The sequence below is a fragment of the Ammospiza caudacuta genome, chromosome 2, assembly GCF_027887145.1.
Source record: "Ammospiza caudacuta isolate bAmmCau1 chromosome 2, bAmmCau1.pri, whole genome shotgun sequence".
NCBI lineage: Eukaryota > Metazoa > Chordata > Aves > Passeriformes > Passerellidae > Ammospiza > Ammospiza caudacuta.
The window spans coordinates 112,559,058-112,571,379 of NC_080594.1; the positions used below are offsets into that span (position 1 = coordinate 112,559,058).

Genomic DNA, 12,322 nt, shown 5'->3' on the forward strand with positions numbered 1-12,322 from the left:
CTGTAGTTGGGATTTTCTTTAATGTTTGAATAACATCCAGCATAGCTGGGCATTGCTCCAAACCTAGTGCTTCTGGATGATACAGTACTAATACACTGTGAGAATAACAATACTGCTGCTTCTGCTGCTGCTGTTCTGAGAACCAGAAACATACATTGCAGTGGCTAGAGTTTGAGCAATGCTTGAAATCAATTTCCAAGTTAGGCTTATTTGTTTAATCTGTTTTCCTAAAGAAATGAGACATGAACTCAAGGAATGAACAGGTTACTGAAAAAGGGAGGTATAGAGACCAGGTTTTGTAAATTCAGATGCGTGTCAGGGTTGGCTCTATGAGTTGGAGACTGGAAAATAAGAAGTAAATTGGAAGCTCAATTTTTTCTTCAGTTTCTGTTTCAGCTGTTGGTGTTTTCCTTGCCCCTTCTCACTGCCTCTCTGCTTTGCTTTTCTCAGTTTCAAGTTTGCTTATAAAAGAGAAAGCATTTAGGAGATTGCACAGCCCCTTGACCAGCTGCAGTGGGTTGGAAATGAAGGAGGTTGGAAATATGTAACACCAACTTTATATTTAATTCACTGACATCTGTTCAGTATCAATAGATACCATTATTCTTGTGATCTAACACATGAATGTCAGTCCTGAATCTCTTCTCAAGGGAAGGCATTTTAAATAGTTGCAACACTCATATTAAAAGTATGTCACATCTGTAGTTAAGCATGAGTACAAAGATTTACTTTGGCTGGGCCCAACAGGTGATGCCAAACCAGTCCAGGTCAGAAGACGGGTGGGTGACTGTCACAGCTGGCTCACAGATGTGCCCTGGCTCTGGAATTGCCAGTGGGGAAAGAGAGGAGCATCTGTGGGGTATCTGCCAGCCAGCAAAGACAGGCACTTGGCAGCCCAGTGTTTCCCGGAGGCTGTGACAGTTTCTCAGAAAACAAGGGTTTCAAAGAGGAATGGCACAACCATTACTGCCCCTGGCTGTTGTGTAACAAATTTCTGTTATGTGCCATAACTTCAACTTCTAAGGCTGCAGGCAGGGCATTTCCTCCTTGGCTGGCCCCACAGCAGCCACCCCAGCTCCCTGTGCAGCTGTCCCTGGAGCCACCAGCAGCAGAGCTGCCTGCTCAGAGAGCCCTGGGCTTGCTTCGTGTGGAGCAGCCCTTGGAGAGCAAAGCATGCATTCTCCACTTGCTATTCAAACAAAGCCTAAACTGCACAGACACACACACAGCCCAAAGGCAGCTGTGTAAGTTGCTTATGATATCAAAGCAATGCTACAAAGAAATGAGCTTGGAAGATCTCAGCTCTGATCCCTAAGCCTCAGCTGATCCAGATATAAACTTAAAAATTAAATCTTCTCAATTCCTTTCTAAAGCCAGCTTTTGCAAAGTTCTTCCCTACAAAAAAATAATTTCAACTACTACTCAGAGGACCTGTAAGGAGTGCCATGAAATAGGGAACTATGATTTACTCACATCACCAGACCACCCAGCTACTACTGTGCACGCTGTTTAAGATTAATTTCCTGAAACATTTAACTCAGGCATGAACACTTTACATCTATTACAGCATTCATCTGTGGGGTTCTTACATAGTCATAAATATATTTCAGACTAACAAATGACCTCACTTGAAACCCTGCAGTAGATTCTTGTGGGATTTTGGCCAGACCACTTTCAACAGTTGCTGTAGAAGCCCACACAGGGGAAAAAAAAAAAGCCCTCAGATTTATTGACAGGTTGGATAAAGTCATGACTGCTTGGAGCAGAGTGCTGTGAGCACCAGTAGAGGCAGCCACAAAGTTAATGTTACCTCACCCTCTCACTTCTGCTGGCTAATATCTAAATGCTGAATTGCATTATCTCTGTTTGGGTATTTGTTTGTATGAACACTGTTGACATGACACTGTCTACTTGACACCTAGACATTAGTGAAGTGGAAATAAGCAAGAAGAGATGAAGTTTTACATGTAAAAAATTGTCTCTGTCTGACTCAAAATTGTTAGAAATATGGATAAATAAAAAGGGATGAACACATTTAGAAATATATATATATGTGTGTGTATGAAAGTTCCATAGAAAGATCATACTACTTTTTGTCAGATCTTAATTTTATTCATCCTCTTCCCTCAAACTCTAATTTTACCCAGCTGGTCATGAATAAACACTGAATAACAGATGCCTCAACAACTGCAGTAAAGTACAAAATCACAGAGCAGGGAATGTTTGATTTCTTTTTAAGGTGATTCCACATGCGTGGATGCTTTGCAGTTAGGATGATAATGTTCCATACTCTAGGAGGTGCTGTTCAGAAATTGCTTTAATTCCATCCAATATAGACCTATGAGGAGGAGAACCTGCTGACTAGAAAGCAGTTTGAAGGTGTTGCAGCTGAGCCAGTTCAGTTCAGTCCATCTCACCACCTTCCCCTCTGCATGGGGCATTTTGATGGCTTTGATTCTGAACTCTGTTATCTCTATGCTGTCAAGCCTCATAAGCATAGATTTCAAACTCTGTTAGTAATTTACATATTGGTAAAACTGTACCTACAGTAAAACTGTGACATTTCAAAATGTTAGCGTCACTACTAAACTTGCCTTTCCAGCTCTTCTGCTTCAAGTACTTGTGCTCTGTGACCCCAGCAGCTCCTTTGCATGAGGGTAAGTGCAAACACAAACCATAATTACCAGGGAGGTGTTTCTGAGACTCTTATTCCCCTTTTCCAAGTCATTTTAGATCAGACATTGGATGGTAGTTTCAGGGTGTTTGCAGCTGCCATTCCAGCAAGACCCTGTTTCTTTTTAGAAAATTTTTACGTAACAAACACAGCTGCTGCCTGCTACATATGCTTCCTGTGTCTGAAAACAGATGATTGGTGAAACATGGGAGCTAAAACCTCCAGCTCCTCAGTGGTGATATAGATTCATCAAAATAGAAAAATCACCCTCAGTGTGTGGTACTTTCAGGGTCCCCGGATGGAGAAGGAAGGAAAGAACTTGACTCAATGTTCTTAGAAGGCTTATTTATATTATATTATATTATATTATATTATATTATATTATATTATATTAATTATAATACGAAAACTATACTAAAGAATAGAGAAAGGATACTTACAGAAGGCTTGACAAGATACGAATGAAAAGCTCGTGACTCTCTCAGAGTCCTGACACAGCTGGACTGTGATTGGTCATTAAGTCAAAACAATTCACATGTTGGATAACCAATCTCCAACCACGTTCCACAGCAGCAAAACAAACAGGAGAAGAAAATGAGATAATATTGTTTTCCTTTTTCTCTGAGGCTTCTCAGCTTCCCAGGAGAAGAAATCCTGGTGAAGGAATTTTTCCAGAAAATATGACCGTGACATCATGGGCAGGTGGTGTTTGGCTGCAGCTTTCTTTGAGGAGAAGGGAGAGAGAAACCATTCTGTACACAAGCAATACCCACAGACCCCTGACCTGGCAGGAGCCCAGCAGACAGAGCAGCTCAATATAAATGTGACTGCACAGCTCTGGAGCCATGGTACAGCTGGGTTTATTGCTGCATTACAGGATATCATCTCTGAGCTGATACTCCCTGAGAGACAAACTGGGGCTGGCTTTGAGCTGGGAAGGTCCTGCAGCACAGACAGAACTTCCTGACTCAGGAAATTCTGATGGGGGTGTAGGCTGGCTCTGTGCTTTTATCAACACCATGACTGTGCTAAAAAATCCCTCTCCAAATTAAATGGGAACAAAATGACCTGGTCAGACTGCAGAGGAGGCAGGAAGGCACATCCCAATAATCAGACAAGAACTGCTCATTACAGGAACTGCTCTCTGTATTAGAGCAAACCCTGTCTGTCTCTGTATGGCAGCCACTGCACTCATGCATGCAGGCTACCAGGAGCTAACAGTTTCTTTTTTTGTGCATTTAAAATATCAGTATGCTGACATTCCCATCCAGCTCCACATGGCTTAGCTGCAAGCTGGGATTTCAGTGGCTGCTGTGAGTGCTTTGGATTGCATCAATCTGAGCTGAACACAGCAGACTGCTCTGGAGGCACAGATCGAGGGCAGGGGGATCACAGCCATCAGAAAGGTAACGAGTGACTGCACACACCCAGCAGGCAACGAGGAAAGTGACAAATCTGCTCCCTGACTTCCCGTTTCACACTTCTCTGTTTACATTAACAAACCCTGCATGGCAAGAACAGCAGGTGCCTTCCATCATGAAATCATACATGGGGACACACAGTGCCCTACACATGAGCTGTACCTTAATACAAACCCTTCTGTCCTGTTAAAAAAGGACAAACCCTTCTGTCCTTCTGTCACTGTTAACCATAATTCAAACCCCTGACTGCCACCACAAAGAAAATATGTAATGATAGAAAATACCAGTGAAATGTTGTGGGCTTTCATAGTCTGCAATTCATAGATTTATCCTTGAAACTACTTGGAAAAGCAGATAATAATGTTCAGCATTTGTTAGGAGAGTTAAAAGTAGCTCTCTGTACCCACAGAGGATGGGGAAAAGAAAGATGGAAAACAAGCTAAGTTTACCAGGACATGATGCAGAATGAAAATACTTTTCCCAGAGTTTCATAATAATCTTTCTGTAGTAAGAAAGCTTTAACTTGTACCATCAAGATTCACAATAGGGAAAAGGTGTGAGAAATAGAGGTGTAAGAAATTTCCAAGCCTGGAACAGGATTTCTACAAGATCTTGTCTCTAAAAGGCATCTTCAATGCATTTCCCAAGTTCTTCCTATTATAAACAAGTGAAGGGATGTAAGAGGAATATTTTTCTCAGTTACTTTTTATATTGATCAAGAACACAAGGCAAAAATACAACTAAGGCAAAACTTTATTTTTTTTTGGTAGAAAGAAAAATTAAACAGTCATATAATTAAGCAGTATTTCCTAGGGTTCTTCTGCAGGAGGACCTTCACCAAGCCTCATTAAACTGATAGTCTTACTCAGTGCACCTGGTTTTCAAGTAAAGCAAAAATACCAAATGAGTCTACAATTAGCTATGTGGAATATTTCTTCTGATCATTGCACCTCAATACCCATGACAGGAGCACGACACATTTTTTTTCACATTGCACAAATCCCATACATGAGTGAAACTAATGTATTTTTGTCAGTTCCACAATCTGGCTCTTGGATGCTGGAACCTAATTCAGAAATTTCTATCTTAACCCAAATAATGCTTAATTATTCATCTACATTTGAAGGTCAGTACAACATACACACACATTTCCACACAACACTTGCCTTTGGCAAATGCAGCATTACAGTATTAATTTTACTTGCACTTCGGTAAAAGCAGAATTTTATTTGTCTGCAAAGCAAGATACTTTGAACATTATTGTAAACTACACATACACAGGGCTCCTTCTGTAGTGTCACACCAGCTACACATATACACAATTTAAGCAGTAAAATATTCTTTAGCTTGCTCTTTGCACAGGACTCTTGTCTCATACCCAAATAGTTATCTGAAAAACAACCCAAACCAAACAAAACTGCATAATAGTGCTTTAATATCCATTTCTTTAAATTCAAAACAGCCCTACAGTACTGTTAGGCTGTTACCAGTCTCTTTCAAAAACATACAGTATACACAAAAAATTCTATCCTTAAGCAGCATCTGAGAAAACAACTTAATGCAGCTGCCACTTAGTGGCAGCAATCATTTAGGCATTTTTGGTATTGATACATCTCTTTATCATATAATTTGTGCATTTATCAACAAAAATGTAGGCCCCAATCCAGCAAATACTTGCAGGTGTGCAAATGCTTTTCTTCCATGTGGAATATTTCAAGTTAAGACTCATCAGATGAGCAAAGTTAAGAACTTGCATAAATCTTTAAAGGAGGGGAATTCTTAGTGCTGAAAACTTGAATGATTTATCTCACAGGACTAAGATCCAATTAAAGACTTAGGGAACATAGAAAAACACTTATAAAGAACAGAATGTTACTTTGATAAATGCTTTCAAAGCTAACAAGAGCCTCTAGAAATGTCTGTGCCTTCCCACTGATCACTTTAACCCTACCTGGAGCACAGGTGCAGTAATATTGCCCTGGCTCCTGCATGAGGAATCAATAAAGTGCTTGTCACAAATTCTGTAATCGTGGAATAAAATCTAATTTAAGTACCTTCAGAATGTTTTCAGAGTTATAAATGATGAATTAAGGGCTGGTGTCAGATCCCCAGCATGTTTCCCTGAATTGCTAACAAATATTATGCTCTTCATGTGAAGACAAATTAGAATTCTGCTAGGACTGGGTATATTTCACCTGTGTCCCAGCAAAGTCCTCCTCTGCCTCCAGGGGGAAAGCTTACCTGGATTTAGTGTCCATGTAAACATTCATGCTTGACCAAAAAGTGATGCTCATGCAATTTCACAAGCACCTGCCTTCCAAGGGAGAGTTTGCTTTGTTTAACCAAGCATGGAGAACCAGTATTGTTTACAGAATATCCACTCTGAATTGTGTTCATAATTTGTTCCCAAAGGCACCATAATCCTGAGAGGTCTTGCTTGCCCTTTGACATTTCCTTTGATGTGTTTTGTTCCTCTGGAATAAAATATCTTTGATATTAGCTTTGACATAAATTCTACTCATCTTTGTGGCAATTTCTCATTAACATACTTCTAAATATTTAAATTACTAAAATTTTCTCTTCACATAGATAGATATTATATATATATATAATAAATTTCTTTGCTAGCTTTCAGATAAATAATCTATGAGAACTGGCTTAGACTGTATGCTCTCTGTAGAGAACTTCTGTATGCTGCTCATACAGAAACAATAGTTTGAAATATTTAGCCATGGGTTAGGATGATTTATTTTTTAAAGGCTTCGGTGTTGCTTCTATTTCTGTCCCAGTCAGCTACAGGATAATAGCAACAGCAAACACGTTGACAATGCAGTTCATGGTTCGGTTTTCCCATCTCACTGTGCAGGTTCCTGGAAGAGATTATTACAAAATTAAAATAGAATTCCATTGTCTTTACTACAGGCACTTCATTGAAGTGTAAATTATGCCAGATTTGTATGAATATTTAAGTTGTAATTTAAGGGAAATAGTAGTATGTCAGCTTGACTATAAAAAAAACTAAAATCCTCAAAACATTTTTATTAACTTATACATTGTTTGCTACCTAATGTGAGACTTGCAAGCTTAAGAAAGTCAACAGGAAAACACTGTATTCCAGTTAGCTTTCCAGTATCTTTCTTTAAAAGCTGGACTTGCAAAAAACCTTGAAATTCCCATACTGAAAGTGGCATGACAATCAGACAAGAAATCAGAAAAGGAACTGGATCAAATATATTCCAGTGTATTTACTTTCTGCTTTCTTTCTTCCTCTTCTGTTGTATCAATGCCTTACAAGCAAAAGAAATATGAAGACTAAACTGTGTTTACTTAACTTTATTTTATGATTTCTTTTTAAGCTTGGTTGACTTTTTGAGGCCTTCTCTATTTTTAAACTTCAACCTTGGCACAGTCCTCTAAAAAGACCTTTCTGAATCTGTGACAGACAACAAATTATTTTAATTTTGTTTCGCTGTGACATTCTCAACCTGTGAAAAAATCTATTTAGAACTAATGTTGAAGCAGTACAATGCATCCAAAGCCTGGCTGACAGTTACAGAGCTGAAACACATACTGTAAGTCAAACTATTTATATTTTTCCTTTTTCCTCCAAAGTAGCTGTCCCCTCACAGCAGGCAGATCTGTTCAGGGCTACCCACGTGTATTTACTGTGAGCAACATTTCCTGCCTCTTCAGCTGAGAGAATGAAATGTTTTTAGTCTTGTTTCAGAATGAAAGGCTTTTCTATTCCTGCTCCTCATAATTTACAAAGCAGCTGCCTTTAATGCCTGCACTGACTGATAACATTTTTGCTGGGATTGTAAACAAGCACCTCATTCTCAAAACTACTGCTTCCACAGCCATTCCCAAAAATGTTCAACCCAGCTACTACAACTGAGCAAGAAGTAACAATTCTCTTGTTACAAATGTTCTGTTTGGAGGGGGATGCTTACCATCAGTTGTGGTATCCCAGAAGCATGAGCTTGCTGTGTGAAGACCAGCTCCACTCCTCTGCATCACTGCACAGGTAACTGCAAGGTACAGCCACAAAACCAGGGAATTAAAGCAGAAGAGGTGAATCATTCAGCATTTACAAACTGGAGCCTGGATTACATTTCCAAAGCGCTGGCACGTGGCATTCAGCTAAGACAAAACCTTTTTTGAGAACCCCTTTGGCCCCAGTATTTTCCTCAAGAACTTTTCACTCATTTCATGATTATTTTTACTCACATGAAGACAACAGCTTCAACAAAACACTGGCTAATAGGATTATGGGTTTTATCTTTTAAACTACTTAGATAGGCTTGTGCCCCTCAGAATGGGATTGCAGGTGCTGTCCTCACAGGTACAGCAGAAGTCACACTTGATGAGAGTTGTTGTTTCCCAAAAATACTTGTGGACCCCTCTCTGAAACCACACTCCAGTAATGAGCAGCTTTTCTATCACCTGCAATGGTCATAAAACCTCTGACAACCTGAGGCCAAGACTTTCAAAACAGAACAGAGTGCAAACACTTGCCATTACATCAACACTCCACAAAAGGACCAAAATGGGGTAAACTTTCTTATTTACTTTTTTCTTTCCATGTGTATACACATAAATATAATGGGACATGATTTTGCACACAGGACTAAAGTCTTCCAGATGTTTCTATTTAGAGGAGGCTTAATCTGATAGAAAATTTTATCAAAGATAGCAATTTTTTTCCTGAACTGATACTAAAATGTTGATATAATTGTCTTGGGGCTACTTAACAATCAGGAAAGCCCATTGACATGTAATCTGTGTTAAGAGTTGCCAGCATGCTCAGCCCAGGTACAACTGCTACAGCTTTATCACAGGTATTTCTAAAAATCTCTGTAACAGAACAGTTCAGGTACCTGCTCTGTTTTGTTTATAGCAATCCTCTGAACCTTTCAGCAATTATTTATTGTGACTGCCAGTGCTACAAGTACAGCTGCTTGTACTTACCTATGTACTTATAGGTTTTCCCAAGTTTCACCAGATGGGTCAGTGACTGTTCTACTATAGCAGCAGTCCATTGGTTGACTTTGTTGTGATTATAATCTGCCTTGCCCAAAACATTTTCTATGCACTAGAACAGAGGGGAAAAATAGTTACAGTAAGCACACTTCAAAATGTAGAATTATAAAATGTTTTGCATAATCTGAGGGATATTTTTCTGGCAGCTAGGTTACTTTGAATCACTCGAGCTCATTAGGTATCAGCTGCTGAATGGGAAGTAAAATTACCCTTCTTGGAAATTTATTTTTAGTACATATTTACCACAATATTACAGGTATAAAAATGACTAAACATTTCTTGCAGGAAAGGCCTTAGCCACATGTTTTGGGTACCAAGTGAATGGATCTTTTTGCTAGTGAAGATCCTGACACATCCCACTGTTCCTGATGACTGCCAGCTCCAGTTTGGCTTTCAAAAGCTGCTGTAATGGGAAAGGCACTACTCAAATCAACAATATCAGCTTGGGCTGGCCAACCTGTCAGAGCATATAACCAAAATTCCAAAACCTTCAGAGACAGAGTGACAACAGTGAAGTGCACATCCCTGCTTAAAAGATGGGGAAGATACTCAAGGGTCATATCTTGCAGCAAAAGAAACAGCTGAACTGCAGGAAAATTGGATGCTCTCCCACAGCTACAGATTGGCCAACACTTGCTTAAACTTAAAAGGATTGAACAAAAATCCTTCTCTCAAACGGTAACCCTTAAATTGCCTTCTCTGCTCTTGGGAAACTCAGAATTATGTGCTGATGGATACTTCTTAAAGCTGAGGAATTCACTTATGAAACACATACCTGGAAAAGGTAAGGGAAATAAAATTGTGTTTTCCTGTGATTCAGTAAGAGGTATCCCATGCACTAATCCCCCACTAACAGGCTGTGTAAGAGACCTGTGCCCCAGATTTTGAATAGCCCAGTTAATTCTGACCACACGCTGCACAAAGCTAGCCACAGCAGTCAGTGGAAACAAGGAAACAAGGAACACAATAGAAGACAGAAGAAGGACAAGACCCCTCAGGGATTTTGGTCCTTCCAGAGATGGACCCAGTGCTGGAGCTCCTTGGCCCTGGTGAAGCTTCCAATCAGAGGTAGAAACATTTGGCTTTACTCCCAGTGTCTGGAGACTGTGTCACACTGTATTTGGCTTTACAAACCAGGGGCAGTTACATAAAGGGCTGAACTGTTGTTTATCTAACATCCAAGAGCTTGCTGTTGTGATCTGGAGCAGCTTCAAGAAGTGCAGGTGGCAAAGGACCTGCAGAGTCCCTCTAGAAATCCCTGTCTCAAAACACTATTTCCCTGCAAACCTTGAGAGCATCTGTGAGCCACAGGCTTCTCACTAATCACTTTCTAGTTACAGGTATTTAATTTAGACTATCAGACTTTTCATCCTATTCTTTCTCTGCAAAAAATGTATTTTAAAAGTTAGAACAAGGAGCTCATAGACTGCAACCTCCCACACATGCCAAGGCTAACTTCCAAGTCCGATAACATTGTTCAAGGCCTTGTCCAGTCAAGTTTTAAAAATCTCTAAGGATGGAGACTCCACAAGATCTCCCTGCAAGCTCTCCAGTGATTAGCTTCTCTCCAGCTGGATAAAGGGGAAAAAAATAAATTGGAGTGAATTTCCCTTGCAGCTTGTGCCTGTCACCCTCACTCTTTCCACTGTAATGCAAATCTGGCTCCCCTCTCATCTACCTTCTCCTCTTTACGTAGTTGAAGACAGCAACTGGATGAAGCTTAAAGCAGCTCCAAGTTAAACTCTGTCTTTATATAAATACTAATTCTATGTAAGTTTATATTTATCTGGGATGGTCAAGGAAAATAACTGCTTTCACTATTGTGCAAGGTATGGTAAAGAATTTCTTCAAAACACAGCTGTTAGCTAAAACCTACCTCCTTAACTATGTTGTGGGCCTCATCAGCATTGAAGATCATCTGCAATAGAAGTGAATTATTATTATTACTTCCGTCAGAAAAGTACACAAATTATAGTTTTACTCTACAGCACACATAACAATTAGGCCTTGTGTCTGGTTATTTGCATTGTAGTCTGTTAGTATAAATTTAAAATCTTACATTTGTTTAAAATCCATACATTTGTTATTTAGCATTGCTTTTCTAGAGATGTTTGAAGGGGGCCAAAACCTCTGACCTCAGTGAACTTTGAAACAGGTTCACTTTACGTTTTCTGTAAAGATTAAATTCCATCATGCCTGTGTTTGTCACAGGAATATTCTCCGGGAAAAATAAAACAATTTTTTTTCCCTCTGGGTCTTAATCTGTGTTTTTACTGGAGTCACAAACTTGCTAACCCACAGTTACATCTTGCTTCCCAAAGGCAACACACGGTTTTGCAAATGTACTATGTGAAAGACTGGTTTGCACAGTCATTACCTCACCCAAGCACCTCTCTCAAGCGCAGAAAAAGCTCGCAGGTTTTAATTCCTCCTATTTTCTCCTCCTTCCTGCTCATGGGCACTTGGCTTGGCTCCCAATGGAACGGTGGCACGTTCCTTTGTGCCACCCGCCTCTCCACAAACACTCGGGCAGGGGCAGAAGCCTCCAGGGCATTCATGTTTAAGTTGTTTGGAGTTTTGGTTGATTTTTAAATGACAACCGCTGGCCAGAGCCCTGAAGCGGCGTCCGGGGAGGGATCGGCTCCTCTGCTCGAACAGGCAGGACCACCCCGCGGCGCTGACCGGGCCCGGCACTTTCTGGGATTTTCCCTGGAAATCGGATTTTTCCCTGGAAAAATGGCCGCGGTCTGACAGCCCCAGCGGCTCCTTCCCGGAGGCAACATCCACCCCGCGGCCCCGGGCAGCGCTGCTCGGCCCCGGCCCCTGGGGCGGGCGGAGGGCCCGGGCACAGCAAGGGCGAGGCGGCGGCCCTACCTCATCGTTGTGGGGGTGAAACTCCTCCATGGCCCCGGCGCGGGCGGCGGGCGGCGGCCGTTCCCCGTTCCGGCAGCGGCGGCAGCGGCGAGTCCTGCGCGGCTCCGCCTCCACCGGGCGGGCTGGGCCGGGCCGGGCCGGGCCGGGCGGGGCTCCCGCCGCGGGGCTGGAGCCTCTCGAGCCGCGGGGCCGGGAGCGGCCCTGACGAGCGGGAGGGGGAGAAGTGGAAAGGTCCCCAGAACAGCAGGGACAGGGACGTGTTGGAGCCAGTCCGGAGGCGGCCACCAAGTTGATCAGAGGAAAGGAAGGAAAG

General features: G+C 41.4%; 1 protein-coding gene across 1 annotated transcript; it reads right to left on the reverse strand.

Annotated features, from left to right (window-relative positions):
- Positions 1–4,830: 4,830 nt before the first annotated feature.
- On the reverse strand, positions 4,831–12,111 carry DYNLT3 (dynein light chain Tctex-type 3). Its single transcript, XM_058824672.1, has 5 exons — positions 12,010–12,111; positions 11,012–11,053; positions 9,064–9,187; positions 8,046–8,123; positions 4,831–6,965 (listed from the first exon to the last, which is right to left on the reverse strand). The coding sequence occupies exons 1-5, from the start codon at positions 12,037–12,039 to the stop codon at positions 6,889–6,891; spliced, it is 351 nt and encodes a 116-aa protein (XP_058680655.1). The 5' UTR covers positions 12,040–12,111; the 3' UTR covers positions 4,831–6,888.
- Between the last annotated feature and the right edge of the window lie 211 nt (positions 12,112–12,322).

Excerpts from the sequence above, each read along its gene's own strand:
- DYNLT3 (XM_058824672.1), bottom strand. The coding sequence starts at position 12,039 with ATGGAGGAGTTTCACCCCCACAACGATGAG. Across the intron at positions 11,054-12,009 it reads TTCACCCCCACAACGATGAG|ATGATCTTCAATGCTGATGA; the intron begins GTAGGGCCGCCG and ends CTTCTATTGCAG. Across the intron at positions 9,188-11,011 it reads CCCACAACATAGTTAAGGAG|TGCATAGAAAATGTTTTGGG; the intron begins GTAGGTTTTAGC and ends CCTCTGTTCTAG.